This window comes from Crocuta crocuta, unplaced genomic scaffold (genome assembly GCF_008692635.1).
Source record: "Crocuta crocuta isolate KB4526 unplaced genomic scaffold, BGI_CrCroc_1.0 scaffold121, whole genome shotgun sequence".
NCBI lineage: Eukaryota > Metazoa > Chordata > Mammalia > Carnivora > Hyaenidae > Crocuta > Crocuta crocuta.
In genome coordinates, this window is record NW_027528608.1 from 3,393,618 (window position 1) to 3,418,261 (window position 24,644).

General features: G+C 44.7%; 1 protein-coding gene across 2 annotated transcripts in view; it reads right to left on the reverse strand.

Moving 5' to 3' along the window:
• CEP89 (centrosomal protein 89) overlaps window positions 1-24,644 on the reverse strand; it is a 65,252-nt gene that overhangs the window by 15,573 nt on the left and 25,035 nt on the right. For both annotated transcript variants that reach the window (XM_077754644.1, XM_077754646.1), the window contains exons 6-14: window positions 23,908-23,936; window positions 22,944-22,986; window positions 21,336-21,554; window positions 20,018-20,160; window positions 14,220-14,270; window positions 13,973-14,056; window positions 11,342-11,445; window positions 7,804-7,919; window positions 5,605-5,785 (exon numbers count right to left, since the gene is read on the reverse strand). In XM_077754644.1, coding sequence (XP_077610770.1) covers window positions 5,605-5,785; window positions 7,804-7,919; window positions 11,342-11,445; window positions 13,973-14,056; window positions 14,220-14,270; window positions 20,018-20,160; window positions 21,336-21,554; window positions 22,944-22,986; window positions 23,908-23,936 — 970 coding nt within the window. The remainder of the gene's footprint in view (window positions 1-5,604; window positions 5,786-7,803; window positions 7,920-11,341; window positions 11,446-13,972; window positions 14,057-14,219; window positions 14,271-20,017; window positions 20,161-21,335; window positions 21,555-22,943; window positions 22,987-23,907; window positions 23,937-24,644) is intronic.

Sequence of the window (24,644 nt, forward strand, 5' to 3'; positions counted from 1 at the left end):
AGGTACCTGTGAATCACAAACTTTTCTGTTAAACTTTTCCTTGTGGTCTCACTATAGCTCACCATCCAACATCCCAGGACTCTGCTTGACAAATGTTAATTTAACATTTAGTCTATTTAGTGTATATCTACTCCTGACATATTTGCCTTTAAATCTAACTTTTTATTTCGTGTTTTCTATTTTATCATTTGTCCTATTTTTCCTTGACCTCATTTGGACTGATGTTTTTCTAAAAATTTTTTTAATGCTTTATTTATTTCTGAGAGAGAGAGAGAGACAGCGTGAGCAGGGGAGGGTCAGAGAGAGAGACATACAGAATCTAAAACAGGCTCCAGGCTCTGAGCTAGCTGTTAGCACAGAGCACGACGTGGGGCTCAAACCCACGAACCGTGAGATCATGACTTGAGCTGAAATCGGATGCTTAACTGACTGAGCCACCCAGACGCCCCTGGACTGATTTTTTAAAAAAATCATTCTTTCCCCATACTGGTTTAGGAGTGATACACATTCTCTTTGCACAAATTTCATTGTGCATATTTTCACACTATAGAACGAATCTATACCTTTCTCCTCTCCAGAATGATATGAAGACTTTAGAAGACAAACTCCATTGACCCCTTCATGATTATATGCTATTATTGTTTTGCATTTGAATTTTATGTATTTAAAATTTATTTTTAATTTTTTTAAGTTTATATCTATTTTTGAGAGAGAGCGAGAGAGCGAGACAGAGTGCACAAATAGGGTAGGGGCTGAGCTGTCAGCACAGAGCCTGATGCAGGGCTCAAACCCACGAACTGGGAGTTCATGACCTGAGCCAAAGTCAGACACTTTAATCAACTGAGACACCCAGACACCCTAGAATTCTAAGTATTTTTCAATCCAAAAAGATATTGTTTTATGGAATCGAAGTTCACTTACATTTATTAACATATTCACTGTGTCTTTTTGACTCTTAGTTCTACCTTGTTTCTGATACATCCAACACCGAATTATTCTCCTCCTGCTGATGTATACCCTCTTTTAGAATTGCCTTTAATGTAGGCTTGCTGGTGGCAACACTCCGTTTGGATTTGAAAATATCCTTATTTTGGCTTCATTCTTGAAAGACATTCTTTCCAGTGATAAAATTCTAGCTCCTCAGGGGTTCTGTTTGTTCCTCAATTTAAACACTCTGCTGTGACTGAACTCCCCTGAAGGGAACCTGTCCTCTGCTGTTTCACTAAGACGGCCCTTGATTTACCCAACCATGCTTGCGCTCCATGGGCAAGGACGGCCCATGTATTGTTGATTGTCTTCAGCTGGGGAAGATGCCCAGCTGTCATATCTCTACTCCTGATTAAATACATCCCTACGTCACTTCCCGTCTGTGATCTACTGATACCACAACCTTGGAGTGTTCCATGCGATCCCATGGATACCTGCTTCTGATCTACCTATTTTTCAGTTCACTACTTCGCCATCCTGATATGTCTAATCTATAGTTAAGCCCATCCAGTGAATTCTTAATTTAGGTTATTGTATTTTCTGGTTCTAATAATTCTGTTTCTTTTTCAAATCCAGTATTGTTATGCTTTTTAGTTCCCAGAAGATATTCTGGAGCCCTTTATATCTTTAAGCCTAACAGCTCAGTTGCTTTATAGTGTTTGTCTGATAATTCTGTATCTGGACTCTGTATTAATATGTGCTACTTCTACTGGTTCACAGTCACTGTCTGTCGGTCTGTCTTTGTGTCCTGGACACTATCCTTGAAAGATTTTTAGGAGTAAGGAACCTTCCTCCAGACAGGACTGAGGGCTGGTTTGTTTCTGGTTCACCTTATCCTGAGGATGAAGCCCTTTGGAGTCCCAGCTCCCTATTCATTTGTGAGTGCTGGGACTGTCTTGTCCTTCTTGATCCACCGATATTTCATCCGGGTATATCTGCGTGTGGGTCTTTTTCATTCACTGTACCGGCTACACTGGGGTCCTAGCAGTTAGTCTTCAGGGACAACAAAATGCCTTTCAACTATTAATGTTGGTCTTTTCATTTTCTTTAATCTTCCCTTCTGAGGTTCCTGATGGTCTACGGTTGGACTTCCCGGGTGGGTCCTCCATCCATTACCTTTCTCTCCATTCCCAGCTGTCTGTCTCCCTATGCTCTAGCAGAATCTAATTTTTTTTTTACATTCTGGCAATCATTTCTAATCTTGCTCTCAAAGACTGTACTTCTTGGATGGCACTGTATTCTTTACATCTCCTGAATTCTTTATATTATCTGTTTCCTTTTATTATTTTTTTTAAGTAGGCTTCACACTCAGCATGGACCCCAATGTGAAACTTGAACTCGTGACCCTGAGATGCAGACCTGAGCTGAGATCAAGAATGGGATGCTCATCTGCCTGAGCCACCCAGGCACCCCATCTCAGTCTCCTTTGAAGTGAGTTTGTCTGCTTATGTAGGTCTCCCTCTTTCATTGCATTTTCACCTCCAATATGTCCAATGATGCTTGCTGTTTGTTCACATCTAGGAGTCTGTTCTTATTTTAGGATGAAGAGCTGGGTATTTGGTATGTATTATGTAAGGAGATGGCTTTTCTGCCCTGGCATCTCCCTGGGCAGGCATATCGCTGACAGCTGAGCAGGACTCTGCCTGCACAGACGAATTCTGTGAATAATCAGCTGCTCTTTAGGCTGCACCCTCCTGCCCCAAAAGCCAGAAGAAGGAAGGCTTTCCTTGTGTAGATCCCACCAGTCACCCCAAACCTTTAGTTCTCTCTAAACAAGTTTGCTATCTTTCTTTAGAGGTGGGCCGATGCTCTGGTTTTCTCCTATCATCCCTCCTGGGTAGACTCAACAGTTGTAAGTGATGATAAAAGCCAAGAACAATGTAAGCTTCCGGGCGTGGCCGCCACACAGCTCTCTTGGGCCCCAGTTCCTCCCAGGCAAGCTGCCAACAGATAGAACAAGCAAGACAAAATGGACAACCCAGTCCATGTTTATGACCTGCAGCGCCCTGAACCAGGAGAGGAGAAATGATACACAGGCACCGTCCCTGGATGCTCACTGAGCACAGGTTCAATTTAACCCTTTTCTCTATAAATATCTTTTTCTTGGGACCTCATCTTTGCCCGCAACACAAGCCTTTCCCAAACTCCTCCTGAGATTCCCCTCGTAGGAGCTGGTTCAACAGCTGCTTTGCTGCTAACTAGTAACCACTCTTGTACATGTGGCAGATCTCTTACTACTGGATCAGCGTGGGAAGGGAGCTCCCCACCTGAGGCAACCAGAGGGCGGATGCACTTCAGCTCAACTCCAAGGTATCCTTGGCTGACCTCACGCCTGTAGTATTCTCCTTACTTTGCCTGTTTTTCTTTTTCTTTTTTTTTTTTTAAATGTTTTATTTATTTCTAGGAGAGAGAGAGACAGCGTGAGCAGGGGAGGGTCAGAGAGAGAGGGAGTCACAGACTGAAACAGGCTCCAGGCTCTGAGCTGGCAGTCAGCACAGAGCCCGACGCGGGGCTCAAACCCACGAACCGCGAGATCATGACCTAAGCGAAAGTTGGACGCTTAACCGACTAAGCCACCCAGGCGCCCCACTTTGCCTGTTTTTCTACCAAATCTTGGTACAGCCTCTAGACTGCCCCGAATTCACACATTCCAACCCTGATGAAGCCATGCCCCTCTTCCCACGTTACAAAGGCTCTCTCCAATCAAACACTGTGCCCTCCAATGGAGAACCATCAGAGTCAACAATCTCCATGTCCAGACTTATGCTTCACCCTCTACCCCACCGGGCAACTCTGAGCCCAAAGCCTCCCAGAAAAAGGCTGGCACAAAGGCCTTCCATCCCTACTAGTTCGTTCTCTACCACAATGCTCCTCTCCTAATTTCCCCTTACAAGAGATGTGGTGACATGTCTGCCTTTTCAACAACCATGTCTTCCATTGCCTTTGCCATTAGTGGCTTCCTTTCGAAGGTTTTCATACCTTCTATACTCACATCTAGAATACGTGGCTATGACACATCCACAGGAAAAAACATCAGCCACAGGAGTGGGGATTTGAGGGAAATAAAAATCATGAACATGAACATAACTTCAAAAAACATTTCTTCCTCTGCTAGAATAGAAAAGTAAAGGACAAGTATGGCCCAGACCATGTGTAAGAAACACTGGGCTCCAGTAGCTGGAATCACCAGCATTTACTGACGTACCAAACTGAGCACTTCACACGCCCTAACCCATTTATTCCCCCACGTCAGCTGTCTTAGCTGAATGCCTCACCGTTAAAACAATTATTTCCTCCATTGCAAAAATGCTGTATATTCACAATAGAACACAGGTAAAATACTTTAAAACAAAACACAAAGAAAATTTAAATCGTCCATTTTGATGGTTAGTTTTACATGTCCACCTGGCTAGGCTACAGTGCCCAGTTGTCTGGTCAGACGTTAGACAGATGCTGCGACGGGGGACCTTTGGAGGTGTGATTAACTACCAGCAGCTGACTCTTGAGAAGTGGGTGGGCCCCATCCAATCAGTTGAAGGCTTTATGAGCCAAAACCGAGGGTTCCGAAAGAAGGAATTCTGCCTCAAGACTGTCACACAGAAATCCTGCCCGAGTCTGTAGCCAGTTGGCTGCCCTGTGGATTCTGGATTCCAGCCCCTATAATCGTGTGAGCCAGGTCCTTAAAATAAATCTCTCTCTCTCTAGAAATATCTATATACACATCCTACACATATCCGTTGTTTTCCTGGAACATCCCAATTACTGAGATGCCTGTAATTTCACCTGCCAAAGAGAATTTCTGTTAATATTTTTCCATTCTTCCAGTCTTTTTTCTATGTACTTATGGCATATGTGTGTGTGACCGTATACGTATGTGTGTGTGTATTTATACACATATGAAATAAACATAAAGACCCACACACTAGAACGATTAACTCATTCCAGTTTGCCTTGGATTTTTCCAGTTTTAGCACTAAAATTCCCATATCCTGGGAAAACCCAGGTAAACTGAGATGGTTGATCACCTTAATACACATACATACATATGCTTTCTTTCTTTTTAAATAAAAATTTCCTTTTAAATCAAATTGTGATCATTCTCTGCATACTGTATAATAACCTAATCGCTTCACTTAAAAATATATTTCTCCCTTGAGGTGCCTGGGTGGCTGAGTCGGTTGAGCATCTCTTGGTTTTGGCTCAGGCTGTGATCTCACGGTTGGTGAGTTTGAGCAGTGCAGAGCCTGCTTGGGCTTCTCTCTCTCCCCCTCTCTCTGCCCCTACCTTGCTTCTGCTCTTTCTTTCCCTCTCAAAACAAACTACTTTAAATTATCTTTGGGTTCAAAACCAATAAGGATGGAATAGTAAGGGGAAAATAAATCATACACACACACACACACACACACACACACACACACACACACACAGAGTGCAGAAGGCAGCCCTCGAGGACAGGCATAGTATACGTTCGTAATAAAAGATTTACCATTCTCAGTCCCAGACACCTGTGCTGGTGCGGCTAACGGACTCGGAAAAAGACTGCGTGCCCCTCTCCACTCCACCTAAAACCACACACACAGTGACACGCTCAAACTTGAAAACACACTGTCTCCTTACCTTTTTAATTCGTTTACAATCGAAGCATGGACGTGCATTGCAATTTTGCCATCCAAGCGTGTTTTCAGTTCCTGGCATTCAGCATGTAAAATTTCCAATTGCTCCTTGTTTTCACGTAGCTCCTTTTCTTGGTTCTGGGTTTTAGCCTCCAGAAGCATGAGTTGTTTTGTCAGCTTAGAAACTGAAAAACAAACAAGATGGATCAAGACTTGGCAAGGAAGACTTAGGAAACCATGGTCCTTGATTCCTAGGTAACACCAAAGAGAGCCGGCTCATAAAAAATGATCATGATATAAATTTGGGGATTTAAAATTAATACCAAAGGCCTTGTACTTAGAAATTACTGCTCCTATATTAAATGTTCCCTAAATATACATTTTCTTACGGGGGCCCAATTTATTTATTATTTTTTAGCCGGTTCAATTTAGTGATATCACAGTTAATAATATATGATGTTGATGAAGACATGGTTTTAGCCTTCAAGGGACTGACTTTGCAAAGACTGAAGTCACACATGGATATGCAAGCACAGATGTGCAACATCCATGCTGTCCCGGAAAGTGCAAGAAGTTCAACTATGAAGAGACATCGATATGGCCCAACTACGGACTGAATTTATTGCTTTTCTTCCCTTTCCTCATTAAGTTATGTTTTCTGTCCTGTATCTAAAGTAAACCGTAAATATTTTCACCCAGGGCAACACTATAGTACTTCATGATAAGATACTTCCCAGAGGGCTGTTGGAACAGGCACTTAGAAGTATTAGAGCATAAAACCTTAAATCCTTCTACTCTGTGGAAACAGTTAGCTTATCGAAATGGATAGCTCCCTCTGGGAAGCTAAGACAGGCAGCTGACTGAATCAGACAGGTCTAAAGGTTGGCCCTATTCTCCGTGACCAGAACAATCACTGCTCCTGCTCAGATCGCTACACTTAAAGAAATCAAGCTCCGAACAGACAAAATTCATTTTCCCTGCCATCTCTGCTCTTGGAAACAAAGACAGGGGCTCAACAACTCTCTTTCTCCTCCACCCCAAATAATGCCAGAGTAAAGGCAAATATGTCCGTGCCACGTGGAGTTGAATGGTGAGTCCTGTGGAAGAAACGCCTATTGGACGCTCTGACAGACACTGTCACTTTTAAACATGACCTGGCTCGTGGCAACAACTGATATGCCATCTCAGTGGCTTCCACAGCAGTGGGGGCTTTCATGCCCAGTGTGGAAAGGGCAGTCATTAAAAAATTAGAAGCATTTTCAGTAAGTTAAGCATCTGGCTCTTGATTTCAGCGTGGGAATGATCTCATAGTTTGTGAGTTCGAGCCCCAGATTGGGCTCTACACTGACAGTGTGTAGCCTGCTTGGGATTCTCTTTCCCTCTCTTTGCGCCTCCCCCCCCAAAATATATAAATAAACTTTAAAAAATTAAAAAAAAAAAATCAGGAGCATTAGGGAAAACAGAAGGGAGGGGTTACAGTGCCTTACACGGGACAGCTTGTATTTTGTGTTCCTGTCCTATATTATTCTTCCTCGGGGAAAAAAAACCAACAACCCATAAAGCCCAAGGGGAAAATGCTGCTACCTTTTGTGCTTGTATATTTGGGGTTTAACCAAAATTGAAGAAATGTCTCAGTCTGGCCCAGTTCAAGTCCAAGGCCATGTGCTATGGGGCTCGTAGGGACAGGGAGGGACACATGGGGAGAGGGGGTGCTCACAGAAGGTATCGGAGGGAGAGACAGCCTATCACAGCACCCACAGCTCTGACAGAAGGGCAAGGGCACACAGAGACCATTCAGAGTGAATGAGCGCTCCTTCTTTTACTCAGGTAACAAACATTCAACAACAGAGCCTCGCACTGTTTCAGACACTCACTTCCCGAGACGTTCCCCTCTTACACGGCACTAGCTCCCCCAAACCCAGCTCTGCGGGCCCCAAAGGGGTCGCTTACATTTGCGTTACAAGATATACAGGGTAACTGGAAGGGCGCTGTGAAGCCTAAGAGAAGGCAATCAATGCGGTAATGGTTGGAAATGTTGTAACATAAACGGCTGCATTTCAGTAAAGAGGAACACTTTCTAGAACACGTGATTTCCCCCATTTATAATTTGAGGGGGTCTCCATTATGAGGGGGCGGTGCAAGTGTAAAATGATACAACGGTGACATCACAGCCTCATCCTTGCTTGCTGGGAAGATGGCTCACCTTCCTGGAGACGCTCCTGGTGGGTGTCCTTGACTTTTCTTTGCTGAATCTCCAACTGCTCTATCAGCAACTTGTTTTCCTCTAAAACCAGTTCTGCCTGAGTCTGAAGCTGACGCCTGCAATTGATTTACAAAGTTAAATACTGCCATTCAGGTACTGAATGATTACAGAGACACTCCAGAGTCCCAAAGAAAGCAAGCGAGGGGTGCCTGGGGGGCTCGGTCGGCAAAGCGTCTGACTGCGGTTCATGAGTTTGAAGCCCGCGTTGGGCTCTGTGCTGACAGCTCAGAGCCCAGAGCCTCATTCAGATTCTGTGTCTCTCTCTCGGCCCCTCCCCTTCTTGTGCTCTCTCTCTCTCAAAAATAAATAAAAACTTGTAAAAATTTTTTTAAAAAAAGCAAGCAACTGAGGTGTTGTAGGTAATGAATATCAGGACAAGCTTCGGTACTAAACATGTTCTAAACATAGTTAACCCTACCCCTCACATTAAACTGAGGGAAAGGACAGCCATAAAGTCTGAATTATGAACTGCTTCAGTTAAGTTTTTAAAATGTAATGTTTCAAACATATACAGAAGTAGAGAAGAATCAGATAATAAACTCTCATGTACACAACACCCACTTGGAACAATTATCAAATGGCCAATGTTGTTTCATCTATATAAACCTCCAGTCCCAAAACCCCCTGGATTATTTTGAAACCAGTAGGTAATTAGAACTTAGGAAGAATTTAGAAAGTTCCCATTCTTTGTTTTGTTTTGAAAGAGAGAGAGAGAGAGAGGAGCCAAGGGGAGAGGGGAAGAAGAGGAAGGGAGAGAGAGAGAGAGACAGAGATAGAGAGAGACACAGAGAGAGAGAGAGAGAGAGAGAGAGAGAGAGAGAGAATCCCAAGCAGGATCCATGCTCAGCATAGAGCCCAACTCAGGGCTTGATCCCATGATGCTGGGATGGCAACCTGAGCAGAAATCAAGCGCCAACGCTTAGCTGACTAAGCCATGCAGGCTCCCCAGAAGTTTCCATTTTAATTGAGAAGTACTCACTTATAATCAATAGCACATTTGTCCCCAAACAATGACTCTTAAAAGCCTCTGGCTGGTTTCTTAAAACATACTGAGTACTAAAAGTCCCCAGTCTTAATCTCACATGAGCAAACCCTTCCCTTATAGAGGGTGCAAAGTAAATCCCAGCCCAGCTCACCTTCATGATTGAAAATTCCAATCAGAATGAGCTAAGGGAGCCTTAGAAATCTGGTTAAATGCTTCCCATTCAAAGCAAATGGTAAACCAGTAAATTATCTCAATTTTTCACTTCAAGCTCAAAAAGGGAAGTGGAGGAAGGAGAGAAAAAGCTGAAAGGAGTCGAGCTATAGCAATGACCTCACTCCCAATAGTGGTTGCACATGGGCTCCTCGGCACCCATGATGGGGAGCTGCCCTGCTCTCTGGGAGGGATGGAGCCTCCCCTCCCCTACCCGCAAAGACCAGCCCCACTTCCTCCTGTTTACACTGTGGACTTTCTCAGGACTTCCTTTCTTCCTCCCTCTTCTCTTCTTCTTTCCCTACCTGCTTCCCTCCCTCCTCTCTTTCCCTTCCACCATTCCTTCTGTCTTTTCTTTCTCTTTAAAATAAAAGGGATTCTCCTATTTCTTAAAAAAAATATAGTTAAGACCACAGATTTAGTTTAATACTCCCTCCCATTTTAGAGGTAAACTGAGGCCCATGAAGCATGAGGTATCCCAGTCAGGAAATGAAATGCAGAGTTTACTTGTGGCCCAGATGTTCATGGAGAAATTATGTGAAACTAAGGAGACAGCTTCTACTGAAGTGTGAAGTAGGTGTGCCCGAGTCTCTGGTGGGGGAGTCCCGCACCTGACACCCGTGTGGGGACAGGGCGCAGCGGCCAGGGAGGTCGGGGGAGGCCATGAGCTCCAGGGGAGCAGGGGCGGCAGGAGATCTGCCCACAGGACCCCTCCCCCAGGGGGAGACCTAGCGTCTCCCCACCCACGGCACGGACCACCACACCAGAGCAGGGCGCCAAGCGCGAAGTGCACGTGTGGGTTTGAAAGTGGGATCTTTCTTCTCTTTTGTTCATTTATCTGGTTGTAAGGAGCAGGAACCAGGTTTGACCTGCATTTACATACAAGGTCAGAGGAAGAATCCCGGTTCTCTCAAGGGCTCTTGCAAGCAGTCTAACTGACCTGCTTTCCAGGGTGCTATTCAGGGGAAGGCTGAGGGGGGCACGCTAGGAGCCCCAACAGAAGAAAAGCCAAGTTCAACAGGGGAAACCACAGTGCACCAGGATCCAGTAGCTGCCCAGGCCAAACCCAACTGACACATCAATGGCCGTCACATCTGGGAGAACCCACCTAATGGTAGGAATACTATGGACTCTTCCTCCAAATTCTTGGACATCACATATGGAAAATAATTTTTTTCAGTGATGTTGAAACATTTAAAAATTGCTAAGTCTAACACAGAAAAAGATCTGTGTGAATAGCTTTAGCTTTCTTAGTCTTGCCTAGATATTGCCTTTAGCCTTTTTAAGACATTTACTTTCACGTATTCATTGACTAGGCACGTGTTGCTGCTGTCCTGATGACCAGGACATGGCCTTGCCCATGAAGAGCTCACCAAGGAGAACAGGTAAGGCCAAAGTGGAGACCCACAGGTAGGCATAGCATGACAGGTACCAGGACAGGGCATGTGTTCAGGGCTGAGTCAGAAACTGAGACAAGGGAGCAATGAAAGCATTCTGCCTCCAGGGGGCGCTGCTGACCAGCATCATTTGATCAGGGCCATTGGAACAGTGCAGGAGGGGCATTCTGGGCGAGGCAGCAGCAGCAGCAAGATAGAGTGAGGCAACCCTCAACTGTCAAAGAATGGAAGGCCACAGAAAGGGCCAGGACGGACGGGAGCTAGTTGTACAGAGCCCCATCCTGAGCCTGCTGGGCTAAAGCCCCGGGAACAGTCACTGGGGCAAAAAGGATGTGACTCAACAGGTTTGAAATGGGAAAACGGTCCTAGAGAAATACAACATCAGAACATAAAAAGGGGGAGAGAGTAGATGGACTTCAGACTTAAAAACCTACTTAAATTTTATTTTAGTTTTAAAAATTTATTTATTTTGAGAGAGTAAGAAAGTGTGTGCACGCACATGCACGCATGTGAGGAGGGGAGCAACAGAGAGAGGGGGAGAGAATCCCAGGCAGGCCCTGTGCTCTCTGCGCAGAGCCCGACTCAGGGCTTGATCTCACGGAACCATGAGATAGTGACCTGAACCGAAATCAAGAGTCCGACGCTTAACCTACTGAGCCACCCAGGTACGCCGTAAAAACCTATTTAGAACTGTAAACATAATCTTTAAAATACAAGTTTAGAATAGTTCACATTTTCACTGTACCTTATTAACTGCTTAGACACTCTCCCTGAAAATATTTTAGTTAAAAAAGAAAACGTCTTTGGTGATTGAATAAAGTTGATTCCTTCTATCTCGGTTCCTTCCGAGCTAGCAGAATATACCAGAAACAGCAGCAGCACTTGCCATTCCTCGCTGGTTACAGGACTGCCCTTATGTAGCTCCTGATGCAATTCTTCATTTTCTTTCACCACTTCCTGGACTCTCATCCTGAACATCCGCATTTCCTCCTGAAATAAAACGTATGTAAACTTTAACACACACAAGCACGTGGTGCGATTTCTTAGCCTTAGTGCTATCACTGTGGCTCAAGTCAAAGGTCAGCAGCTTTCTAGCAAAGTCTCACAGCAACAAATGCCTTAAGCTTGGCAGCAGCACCAGCTGCCTGCCCTCAGGGAGCTCCCAGTCTGGCGGGAACTGGGACCCAACCACGATGGTGAGTACAAGGGACAGAGAACCTCAGGTTTTAAACATTCAATTCCTGGGGTGCCTGGGTGGCTCAGTTGGTTAAGCGGCCGACTTCGGCTCAGGTCATGGTCTTGCGTTTCGTGAGTTTAAGCCCCGCATCGGGCTCTGGGCTAACAGCTCAGAGACTGGAGCCTGTTTCAGATTCTGTGTCTCCCTCTCTCTCTGCCCCTCCCCTGCTCACACTCTATCTCTCTGTCTCTCAAAAATAAACAAACGTTTAAAAATTAAAAAAAAAACCTGAATCAATTTTTAAAAAACCAAATCAATTCCTGATTTGATAACATTTTTCTATCAGTGCAAAAAGTCGGGGAGAAAACGGGGGGGGGGGCAGGACAAAAGAAAAAGCAGGGATGCCTGTGAACACTGTAATTTTTCCTTTGTTTAAAGATTTTGGAGGATAAGTTGGAAATTTTTAGATAAAAGAACTTTTCATCTGAATTAAAGGATAGGGGTTGGAGTCTCCTAATTTTTTTTAACGTTTATTTATTGTTTTAGAGACAAGGAGAGCGCGAGTGGGGAATGGGCAGAGAGAGAGAGGGAGACAGAGGATCCGAAGAAGGGTCTGAGCTGTCAGCACACTGCCCGATGTGGGGCTCGAACCCACAAGCCATGAGATAATGATCTGAGCTGAAGTAGCTCAACCGACTGAGCCACCCACGTGTCCTTTATGATCATGAGAAAGCCTCTCCTATGTGAAGCCATCAGTCAGGACAGTCTATCCGTCATTAGCCCACTGAGGACTGCTGTGGGGTCCGCTTTTGCCTCCTGACACCATGTTCGCGGCACTCGGGCTGGGCCTCCTCCGTCACTGCTTTTCTCAGCCAGCCCTCAGTCAGCTTCAGTGTCTTGTGCCGGCCTTCAGCACAAGAACATCTCAGGTGCCAGTGTTCATTCCTCTCCCAGCATGGACATTTATGCTTATACCTGCTTAACTTAACCGTGCCAAGTAGCTTCTCTTTTTTACCTTTCTGTCCAAACACACTCCCTAAGTGCTGACAGCTCTTTTACAGAACAGGGATCAGGCACACAAAAGCCTCCAAGCCAGCTGCCTGTTCTGTAAATAAAGTTTTATTGGAACATAGTCACGTCCATTCATCTGCACTTTGTCTACAGCTGCTTTCATCCTACCACAGAAGAGCTGAGGACTTGCAGAGGCCACATGGCCTGCAAAGCCTAAAATATTTACTAAATGGCTATTTACAAAGAATGTTTCCAGACCCCTGTTTTAGAAGGAGCACCAAATTAATTCCGTTAATTGTCTGGCTTGATAGTTAATTAGTATACGATTAATTCACCCCTGGGGTACGAGGTGTCTCAGTTGGTTAAACATCCAACTCTTGATTTCGGCTCAGGTCATGATCTCAGGGTTTGTGAGATCAAGCCCCCATGTAGGGCTCTGCACTGAGAGCATGGAGCCTGCTTGGGATTCTCTTCCTCTCTCTCTGCCCCTCCTGGGCTTGTGTGAGTATGCGCATGCTCTCTCTCTCTCTCTCAAAAAAAAAAAAAAAAAGTTCACCCTCTTACAAAATTAAGTTTCCAACATGAAGTCTAGAAGAAAAGGTTCAAGACTGTATTATGTGGACCATGTACATGGGACAGTATAACAAGGAAGGCTGGGTGACTTAACAGCCCCTCCCAGCCCGAGTCCAGAAAACCCAAATTTTCTCTCTGGATCCTTCCAACTCCAGAGATCTCTTTGGTCACTTAAATGAGCAGCACGGAAAGGATGGGACCCATCTATAACACCCACATAGCCTTGGCCGCCAGCATAATGACAGTGGGCTCGGCTGCCAGAGGCCATTCCCACGACAGAGCTGAGCAAGGCAGAAACGGACAAACACCTGCTTCCTCACCACCGCCAACAGAGCCAGACTCCCCTGGGGTCTGCTCTTCAGGGAGCTAAGAAGCATTTAAGTCGGCCTAACATATCGCTGGCCTACCATCCCCAGGTCTGCCCGAGGTCCCCTCTGCAGTGGAGTTCGCGGCAGCAGGGAGCCAGGACGGGAGTGGCCCCTGCTGCACAGCCAGAGCCCACCCACCCGGCGCTGCCAGCCTGGCCTGGGAGTTGGGGCTTTGGATGCAGCACATCCCATCCCTCCACACCCCTACTCCCGTGCGCCCCTCCTGCCCCACCCATCCCCCCCTCCCTCCTTCCTTCTCCCCCACNCTTCCTTCCCTCCCTCCCTCCAGCATCTGAATACCCATAGATGTTGGGCATGCCTATCTTCAAAATGTTTCTTCAAAGTCTGATTTTTTATAAACCTTGTCCTGAGACATTTGCCAGCCTACCTGGAGGGTGGCATTGAGCTCATCCTTCTCTTTCATCCTGTCTTCATAGGCCAGTAACAAGGGCGACAGGTACTTCATATTCAACTGAACATAATGGGATAAAGAAGGTTAGCATAGGTCTTTCATCTGAACACAACTGGCACACATTTAAAAAGGTAACAAAATCTACTTAATTTGGAATGGTTTTTAATAGCTATTCCATGATACCCCAGAGACGTGGGCCTGAAATGGAGTAACTTTCACTTACCAACCACGGTGGTGTCGGGCCCTTTGATGGGAGGCCATCGATATTTAAAGTCTAAGAACAAAGCACATGGTGAAGGCAAATTAAACTACTCTTCCTCTGTCTGATATTTCAAGCCTTAGATATGTTTTTAAATTAAGTTTCAAATTTCAGGTCTAGTATAGATAACAAGTAGTGCTTCAGGTGTACGATGTAGTGACTCAGCACTTCCATACGTCACCCAGCGCTCATCCCGACACGTGCCCCACTTAGTCCCCATCGCCTATCTCCCACCTCACCCCCTTCCCTCAGTTTCTTCTCTGTAGTTAAATGTCTGTTTCTTGGTTTGTCTCTCTCTTTTCTTCCCCTTTTGCTTATTTGTTTTGTCTCTTAAATAACACACATGAGTGAGATCATATAGTATTTGTCTTTCTGTGACTTACTTTGCTTAGCATTATACTCCTTAGCTCCATCCATGTTCTTGCAAATAGGCCTTAGATATTCTTATTCTAGAACAGGCATCAGCAATCTATGCATCTATATGTATGTATATGCATGTAGGTACAAATGACCAATTTTTTTCTGAAATGTTTGAGAGCAATTTGCAGATATAATACCCCTTTTCCTCTAAATACTCCAGTGTATATTTCCTAAAAACAAACATTCATTTTACTCAGCCACAGTAACTTCATAAAAATCAGGAAAGCGGGGGAAGTGCCTGGGTGGCTCAGCTGATTAAGCATCCAACTCAATTCAGCTCAGGTCACGGTCTCACAGTTCGTGAGTTCGAGCCCTGCATTGGGCTCTGCGCTGACAGCATGGAGCCTACTTGAGATTCTCTCTCTCTCTCCCTCTCTCTCTGCCCCTCCCCCACTCATGCTCGAGTGCACATGTGAGAGTTAACATTATGCTATATGAAAGAAGTCGGTTGAAAAAGATCATGTTGTATGATTTCGTTTATATGAGATGTTCACAACCGGCAAATTCATAGACACAGAAAGAACAGGGGCCCATTCAAGTGGTGGGGGAACGTGGGCAGTGCCTGCTAACAGGTAGGAAACTTCCTGTTGTGATGAACATGCCCCAAAATTGACTGTAGTGATTGTTGCATGATTCTGTGAAGACACTAAGAATCGCTGACTTGTACACTTCATTTTTTAAAAAAGATTTTATTTTTAAGTAACTCTATACCCAACAGGGGGCTTGAACTTACAATCCTAAGATCAAGAGCTTCATGCTCACTACTGACTGTGCCAGCCAGACACCCCTGAACTGTACACTTTAAATGGGCGAACTGGATAGTATGTGAATCTCAAAACTGTTAGTAAACAATTTAAACCTAAGTCTTACTTTAAAAAGAAAACCAGGGCGCCTCGGTGGCTCAGTGGATTAAGTGTCCGACTTCGGCTCAGGTCATGATCTCACAGTTTGTGAGTTCAAGCCCTGCGTTGGGCTCTGTGCTGATAGTGCAGAGCCTGCTTTGGATCCTCCATCTCCCTCTGTCTCTGCCTCTCCCCTGTGCTCTCTCTCTCTCTCTCAAAAATAAACATCTAAAAAATTAAAAAACAAACAAACAAACAAACTCAGAAGCTTGTGGAGCTGCCCTGAATTCTCAGGAACCACATGAGAACAGGTGTCCCCCTGATCCCAGCAGGGGCCAGTCAGCTGTGCATCCTGACATGTCACACCCCCCAGCCCAACCTCACACACCCCTCACACACGCTACTCTCTACGGACAAGGACTTGACCTTCTGGCTCCTCTTGCTATTCTTCACAGCATCTAACACAGTGCCTTACTCAGTGAGTTTATCATCTGAATTCTGTCATCCTTCTTTTAAAGTAAAAACGAGTCTGTTTTCTTCACTCTTCCTGTATGCCTACATTGTGAAAACATTCCCACCCCCAAGCTAATTACACACCCATCACCTCATATATTTACCTTTTTTTAAGGAAAACACAAGTTCTATTCTCTTAGAAAATTTCACTTACGTAACACAGCATTATCAACGGTAATCATTATGTTATACATTAATCCTTAGATCTTACTCAGCTTATAATTGAAAGTTTATACCCCAGCCTCTCCCATTTCCTCCAGCCCCCAGCCCATTGCAACTACCACTCTACTGTTTCTGTAAGTTTGACTTGCTTTTTTTCTTTTTCAAGATTCCACATCGAAGTCATACTATGCATTATTTGTCTGTCTTAATTCACTTAGCGTCTCCATGTTCATCTATATTGTTGCAAATAGCAGCACTACCGTCTCTTTTAAGGCTGAATAATATTCCATCATATGATATTGTATTGTATTGTACTTTGAGAGTGAGAGAGAGGGCATGAGCTAGGAAGAGGGACAGAGGGAGAGAGAGAAAGAATCCCAAGCTGGCCTCATGCACAGTGTGGAGCTGGCATGGGGTTCAATCCCATGACCCAGGAATCATGACCTGAGCCCAAATCAAGAGTAAGATACATAGATCTCTCTCTCTCACACACACACACATTTTTGCATATACATCACATTTTCTGTATCCACTTATCTGCTGAGACACGTAAGCTGTGTCAATATCTTGGCTATTGTGAACAATGCTTCAACGAACATAAAAATACAGACATCTCTTCAAGACAGTGAGCTCGTTTCCTTTGTACCTATACCCAAAAGTAGAACTGCTGAATCATATAGTGGCTCTATTTTTAATTTCTTGAGGAACTTCCATACTGCCCTCCACAGTGGCTGCACATATTAAAATCTGACAGTGCATGAGGGTTCCCTTTTCTCCACACCCCCACCCACACTTGCTGTCTTTTGTCTTTTTAATAATAGACATGCTAACGGTGAGGGGATAGCTTATTAGACTTTAATTTGCATTTCCCTGCCGATGAGTGATGCTGAGCACCTATTGGTCACTTGTAGATCTTCTTTGGAAAAATGGCTATTTAGGTCCCTTGCTCATTTTTAGATTATTTATTTTTGTGCTATTGAGTTATAGGGGTTCCTTGTATTTGGGGGGCATTAATCCCTTACTCAGCACGTGGCTGCACATATTTTCTCTCATTCCATAGGCTGCCTTTTCTTTTTGTTGATGGTTTCCTTTGCTGAGAAGTTTGATATTGCCCCACTGGTTTATTTCTGCTTTCGGTGCCTTTGTTTTTGGTGTCAAATCCAAAAAACCATCACCAAGAGTGATGTCAAGGAGTTTTATGATTTCAGGGCTTACGCTCAAGTCCTTAATTCACTTAGAGTTGATTTTGGGGTGTGGTGTAAGACAGGGGTCTGGTTTCATTCTTTTGCATGTGGACACCCCGGTCTTCCAATTATTTATTGAAGAGAATGTCCTCTCATCATAGTACATTCTTGGCTCCGTTGTCAAAAATAAACTGAGCATATTTATACGTGGATTTATTTCTAGGCCCTCAGCTCTGTTCCATTGGTCTACGTACCATACTGTTTTGATTCCTATGGCTTTGTAACAGCTTAAAAGCAGGAGATGTGATGTCTCCAGCTCTCATTCTCCTATCTCAAGATTGCTTCGGCTCTTGAGGGTCTTTTGTGATTCCACACAAATTTTAGGATTGTTTTATCTATTTCTATCAATAATGCCATCAGAATTTTGAAAGGCACTGCACGGGATCTGTAGATTACTTCGGCTACTATGGACACCTGAACTATCAATTCTTCCAATCTATAAGCACAGAGAGTCTTTCTATTTATTTGTGTCTTTCATTTCTTTCATCTGTGTTTTAAGGTTTTTGGTTACAGACCTTTCACCTCCTCTGTACATTTTTTCCATAGCATTTTATTCTTTTTGATGCTATCATAAATGGGATTTTAAAAAATTCCTCTTCCGAAAAGTTTGTTGTGTCTAGAAACACAGCTGATTTTTGTCTATTTTTGTATTGATTTTGCAAATTTACTGAATTCAATTATTAGTTCTTTTATGTGTTTTATTATTATGAATTTGCCTCTTTACCTAAGAAGTAGTAGCTTTAAGGTCAGTTTAGTGGTGTTGAACCCCTTCAGCTTATGCTTGTCTGGAAAATTCTTTGTCCAGCTTTATCAGGTAGAACATTCTTGGTTGGCAGATTTTGTTTTGTTTTATTTGTGAATACGCTGTGCTACCCCCTCTTGGCCTGCAAAGTTTCTGCTGAAAAATATGCTAATATTCTTATGGGTGTTCCCTTGTGTGTAATGAGTTTTATTTCTCTTGCTGTTTTTAAGATTCTTTCCTTGTCTTTAACTTTTGACAAATTGACTATAACGTGTTTTGAGTGGGTGTCTTTGGAACTCTCTGAACCTCCTAGATCTGGATGTCTTTCCTTCCCCAGGTTAGGGAGGTTTTCAGCTAGTATTTAAATAAGCTTTCTGGCCCTTTCTCTCCTCCTTCTGGGACCCCCGGACTCCACTTGATAGTGTCCCATCACTCTTTTTCATTTTCTTGCTTCTCTGACAGGAAGAATCACTGCCATGTCTTCACCTTCACCGATTCTTTCTCCCACTTGGTCCAGTTTGTTGCTGAACTCCTCTGTTGGTGTTCAGTTACTGCAGTCTTCAGCTCTATGCTTTCTGTCTGGTATGTTTACATTTTCGTCTATTTCTTTGTTGAAATGCTCACTTTGTTCATGCTCTCTGGACTGCAGTGAGTATCTTTATCACTGTTATTTTTTAATTTTTATTTTTTTTTAATTTTTAAGTTTATTTATTTTTGAGAGTGAGCAGGGGAGAAGAGACAGAGAGGGAGACAAAGAATTTGAAGCGGGCTCCAGGCTCTGAGCTCTCAGCACAGGGCCCGATGTGGGGCTCAAACTCACAGACTAAGATCATGACCCGAGCTAAAGTCAGACATCCAACTGACTGAGCCACCCAGGCACCCCATCACTGTTATTTTGAACTCTCTATTGAGTAAATCACTTACCTGTATTTCATTAAAATCAGTTTCTGATCTTTTTGTTTGGAACATATTTCCCTTTTTCCTGCATTTTCCTGGACTCTCTGTGGTGGTTGCTGTACGTTAGGAAACACAGCCTACCTCTCCCAATTTTAACAGACCGGTTTTGTAGAAGAGATGAGCCTCATCAATCAGCTTGGCCGGAGCTCCTGGCTGCCTCTCAAGCCTCTGTGATTGTCTAAACTACTGTCTGGGTCCTTAGTGGCTCCCAGTGGTTGAGGACGTACCAAGACTCATCAGTTTCCCAAAAGGGGAGGCTGTATTTAGCACCTGGATGCAGGCTGATTGGAAGCCAGACCTCAGGCAGCAGCTGGGAAAGTATGCAGTCAAAGCCCTTCCAGGGAAAAAGTAGGAAGTCAGGTTTTGGCTGCTCCCCCTGTGCCGACCCCAGGCTGCAGCTGCACCTGCGTGCACCACACCTGTTTCCAAACTGTTTCTCTGTTTGCTAGCCCCGTGGGAATCGCAAACTCAAGTCCCATTGGCTATAAAAGCCAGGTGATTTGGGGGGCCTGTGAAAACTAGTCTGCTTTCTTTCCCAAGTTTGTACGCTAACAAACAATAGCTATGCCCTCGAGGAACAGGACTGAGGATGGGGCCAGCGACATGGATTCTTACTCCTTTATATACTTTGGTATAGTCTCCAAATTTTCTTTACAAAGAACCTTTATGGCTTTTGTTTTGAGAAAAGGAAGGGGGAGGGGTTAAGGAAGGGCAGAAGGGAGGATGCAGAAAGGTCCCCAGAAAGACTGTGATTTGGATGTGTCGTTTTATACAAATAATAATAAATATGAACCCTTCAAGACTGGGAAGCAATTCAACAGCAGAGGCTAAAAAAAAAAAAAAAAAATCCGAAAACTGCTATTTTAAAACTGAAAACATTACCTCTTCCTTGGATAAATGCCTGAATTTTGTCTGATATCTACTCAGTTCTACATTCAAACGATGGACAGTCATTTTCAACCCATCATTTTCGTCCACTAGTTCTTGAGCCTGTTTTCTTAGATAAAGTAGTTCAGGTGCAGCACCTATGGGGGAAAAAAGAATTTAATATTAAAAGAACTTACATCAAATTGATCACCATTTTATATAAATTACTATCATCTGCTCTTTTTTCCCTATTAGGCTCACAGAGGCAGTGGAAGACAGATATATAGATATTAGTGAATAAAAGTTACGAAGTTTTTTAAACACTGAATAGTAACGGTGTTTTGGAAGTTTATGCATGTGCAATAAAAGTAAAATGAAAAAGTTAGATTTGAAAGAAAAAGTCACCGTTTCAGATGATATACAGTTTCAGATGATATACCCAAAATAAATGGAAAATTTATTAGAACTAATAACCTTCCCATAGAATAGTAATATCCTATTAGAAAACATAACAGAAAATAGATTCCAGGGGAATTTGGCTGGCTCAGCTGGTTGAGCGTCCAACTTTTAATTTTCATTCAGGTCATGATATGACAGTTGTGAGATCAAGCCCTGAAGATTACACCCCCCTCTTTCTGCCCCTCTTTCCTGTTTATGCTCTCTTGCTCTCCCTCTCAAAAGACAAACAAACAAAAAGAAAACAAATTCCACAAAGTAACAGCACAAATAATATAAAGCTACAGAAATAAATATGTGTCAGGGAATGCTTGAGTGGCTCAGTCCAAATCTTTTTTTTTTTTTATGTTTATTTTTGAGAGAGAGAGAGAGAGAGAGAGAGAGAGAATGAGTGGGGGAGGGGCACAGAGATGGGGGGTGGGTGGGACAGAATCTGAAGGAGGCTCCAGGCTCTGAGCTGTCTGCAGAGTCTAAGGAGGGGCTTGAACTCTTGAATTGTGAGATTATGACCTGAGCAGAAATCGGACGCTTAACCAACTGAGCCACCCAGATGTCCCTGGCTCAGTCCAACTTGATCTTGGCTCAGGTTGCTATCTCACAGTTGTGAGTTTGAGCCCCACATTGGGCTCTGCACTGAAAGTGAAGAGTCTGCTTGGGATTCTCCCTCTCTCTCTCTGCCTCTTCTGAGCTGATGTGCTCTTTCTCTCTTTCGAAATAAATACATAAACTTAAAAACAAAGAACTTCAAGTATTATAATACAATAAAATCATTAACATCAGCAAATATTATACAACATAAAATAGTACAACAAATAACATGAAAATCAGTGGATTCTTGTTTGCTCCTTTAATAAAAGAACAGTGTAGTGGCCCCCACCTTCCTGAGAGGATGCTTTCTCTGCCTCTTTCAACTTTTGATTTTCTTTTTTTGTTCTTTTCAGTCTTAATTGTAGTTCTTTCATTGCTTGTTTTACTATGCTAAGTTCAAGAGTGAGGGTTTGATTCGCGTCTCTGAGATGCAAGTTTTCTTCTCTTATTTCCTGGACCGGCTCTTTGGTTATTTCTAAACATCTCTGCCGTGCTCTACCGGTTATATCTGGAAACGTACAGGGAAAAAGGTTTTTTTAAATACTGATTTTTACAGTTTTACATCAAAATTATAAGAGACTTTATTTCAAAAATCATGTGAGTCACTTCTTCCTGTCCAGCCTCATGCTACATTCCTCAGTCCCTACAAAGAGAGTGGCCTATACAAGAAAGAGTGGGTGGCCTGTTGAGGCCACAGTGAGCCACAGGGAGAGAGACAGGAGCCGAGGGAGGCCCTTGCATATCATAATATGTGAAGGGGGGGCTCTGTCCTGAAGGCCACCAGGAGCCAGAAAAGGTTTTCAGGCAGAGGTGTGAAAAGGAAGAGGCTCCACTCTCACATGAGCCCCTGGGGCCAGCAGTGAAGAAAGTGAACAGGAATGAGGTGCAGCCCAGAGACAGGGAGGCCAGAGGTAGAGGCCCTCCGAGTGGGGGCAGAGAGCAAGGGACACGAGAGAGGGCAGCAGGCAGTGAGGGCAAATCAAGGAGGGCTACCAAGACCTGTGGTCTGGAAGACACTCGGCCCGACGAGGCGCGCAGGCGCAGTGGGGGAAGGCGAGCTCGGTTTAGCACACAGGCTCTGCTCGGAAGGTGGCCTCAGCTGGAGCCACCAGCATGTGGGCACCGCGGAGAGGAGGAGCCAGAGGTCACAAAGGATTTTCAGGATTAGCGAGAGAGACTGGGGGAGAGGACGGAGCCAGGTTCTGTGCAGACAGACGCTCGCAGAGGTCACAGGAGGTGAGGCCTGCAGTGTGCCCCCTGGCCTGGCACCTGCCCCCGAGCCTGCCCCCCAAGAACGGAGGTAGAGGCTAGAGGCCGAAGCAGAGCTCGGGGGGTGGGCAGACAAGGGTGGGAGGGCACCCACCCCAGGAGGCCGGCCAGGGCTAGTGGAAGGACCGGGGGCTCTAGATAGCCTCCCTGACCCCTGACACACACATATCCAGTCGCTAGAACATGAAAGGGAAGCCTAAGAAATGAATAACCCCGCAGCTGCACTGAAAACAAGAGGGCAACTCGGAGGCATCCGGAAAGAAAACACTGGAGACTGGACTGCAGGTGGGAGCTACAGCGGAAAGCACGCCAGGAGAGGTCAGCGAAGACAGGTGGGGTGCTTCCGGCCCGTGCCTTGCCCTGGCAGGCGGTACGGACACAGAGTGGCCCCCATTTGCACGCACCGGCCTCCCAGTGTCTGAGCACATCCCCAGGGGACATCCATCCCCCCACTCAGTGTCTGATCAACACGAGCCCCTGCTCCCCAAATGCAGTAAATGGTACAGAAGCAACAGCCTGTATGGGGTGGGAGAGGGGAGGGAAGGGACTTTTATTTTAGACAAGATAATTCTGGGTAATCTCCAAAATAATAAGTTGTTCATCATAATTAAATTTAAAAGGCAAATACCTGGGGAGGGTGGAGGCTTTTCACATAATGGTCGTTTTTCATCCTAAGGAAGGAAAAACAGTACTAAATGAAAAGTCTCAATACCTTCTGAACACAGACTAGCATGAGCAGCTTGGTCTTTGTGTATCAACTAATTAAATACGTTTCTTTCCCTTCACTTTGGCTCTTGGAGTTCGTAGCCTGCTGCAGCTTTAGAAACCCTAAAATCCGTTGTTTCTTTTAACTGAATCTTACACCTTAAGGGTCTTCCCCTGCTGGGGGCTCCTGGGGGGGGGGGCAGTAAAGGAGGTCCTGTTCAGGCCGCTGTGTTTTCACACATACGTCTCACAAGGGACAGGCCATCAGTTCAAGTTCGGAAGCACGAAGCACGCACGAGATGGGGCTGTGGGTGCCAAGCCGTTGGAGTGAACTCTAACGGGGCTCTTCTTCCTTGGGATAAGCTAAAAGACCCCATAGGCTGCAGAGAAGCACATTTCCAAAGTGCTGAGAAAAGCGTCTGATCTTCCTTTTCGACCCAAAATTTAGAGGAAAGGGAAGGCTTTGACCTTTTGTTCATTTTTCCATTGCACATCGATCTGACATTAAGTTTCTAATTTCTGCCGAAAAGGTAGATAGGGTTATATATGCAAGCTATGGAGAAATCTTTAATTTTTAAATTCCTATGACATCGTAGGATTAAAACCCAAGTTAAAAGTATTTCCAGGTTTGTAAAAAGAAAAAAACAAGGAAAGAAAACCCTATTTCCATGCTTGCAAATTTGTTATTATTTATTCATTCCTAACCTCTTGCTTTTAAACTATAGAAAATATGAGTTTCTTCAGGTTTTAAAAGTATTAAAAAATAAAACATTTAATGGGAAAGGGATTCTTAAGGGAAGTTCCCCCCCCAATCACAAAAGTTATTTAAAATTATGGTGGGAATTCTATTTATTGCGAAAACTGGTTTTTAAAAAGATGAATCTTACCTTTAAATTCAGAACCGAATGTCTGCCATCTGATTAAAAGAAGAGAGGAGAGGAGAACTTTTTAAAAGCAGATAAAGACATCTGACAGCTCACCAGAGCATGACCGCAGGAGCCGGGCCTCCACCACCGAGGAGCTGAACAAGCCACGTGTCCCCTCCCTTCTCCTGGTACTTCTGGAGCCCCCCCTCCCCCCTCTCCTGGGCTCACATGATTGCAGAACCGAGGCCAGACTCCTCGGAGTGACTCTGAGGCATCCTCCCAACGCCTCCCCATCCCTCTTCTACATGTGCCACTTGAAGGTGCTGAGGCTCGACTCAACTACTTTTTTTTTTTTTCTGGTGCCCCGCAAGGGCTCTTCACTGGCAGCCAGACCAGAGGGCCAAGGGAGCGCTGAGGCTCGGGGCAGGCACTGCCCTGGACGCAGGGTCTTCCGTGGGAGGGGGCGAGGGGGGCTTCAGACCTGAGTGCTCCTTGGCTCACAGGGCACCATGCAGATACAGAGCTAAGAACTTCCTGAATGTCTCTGGCTGGAAACCAGTCGGCCCAACAGGTTCCAGAACAACCTTCTTTTTGATCGCTGGGGGACACCAAAAATGCTGATAGAGGAGCGGGTCTGAGTCCACCCGGACCAGACTGTTGATGCCCTCGTTGGAGAGGCCAGGTCTGTGGTGTTCACTGTAACACCAGGAACTGGAAGACACGTCCGTTGGTGCCCACGCTCTGCACAACCGCCGGCT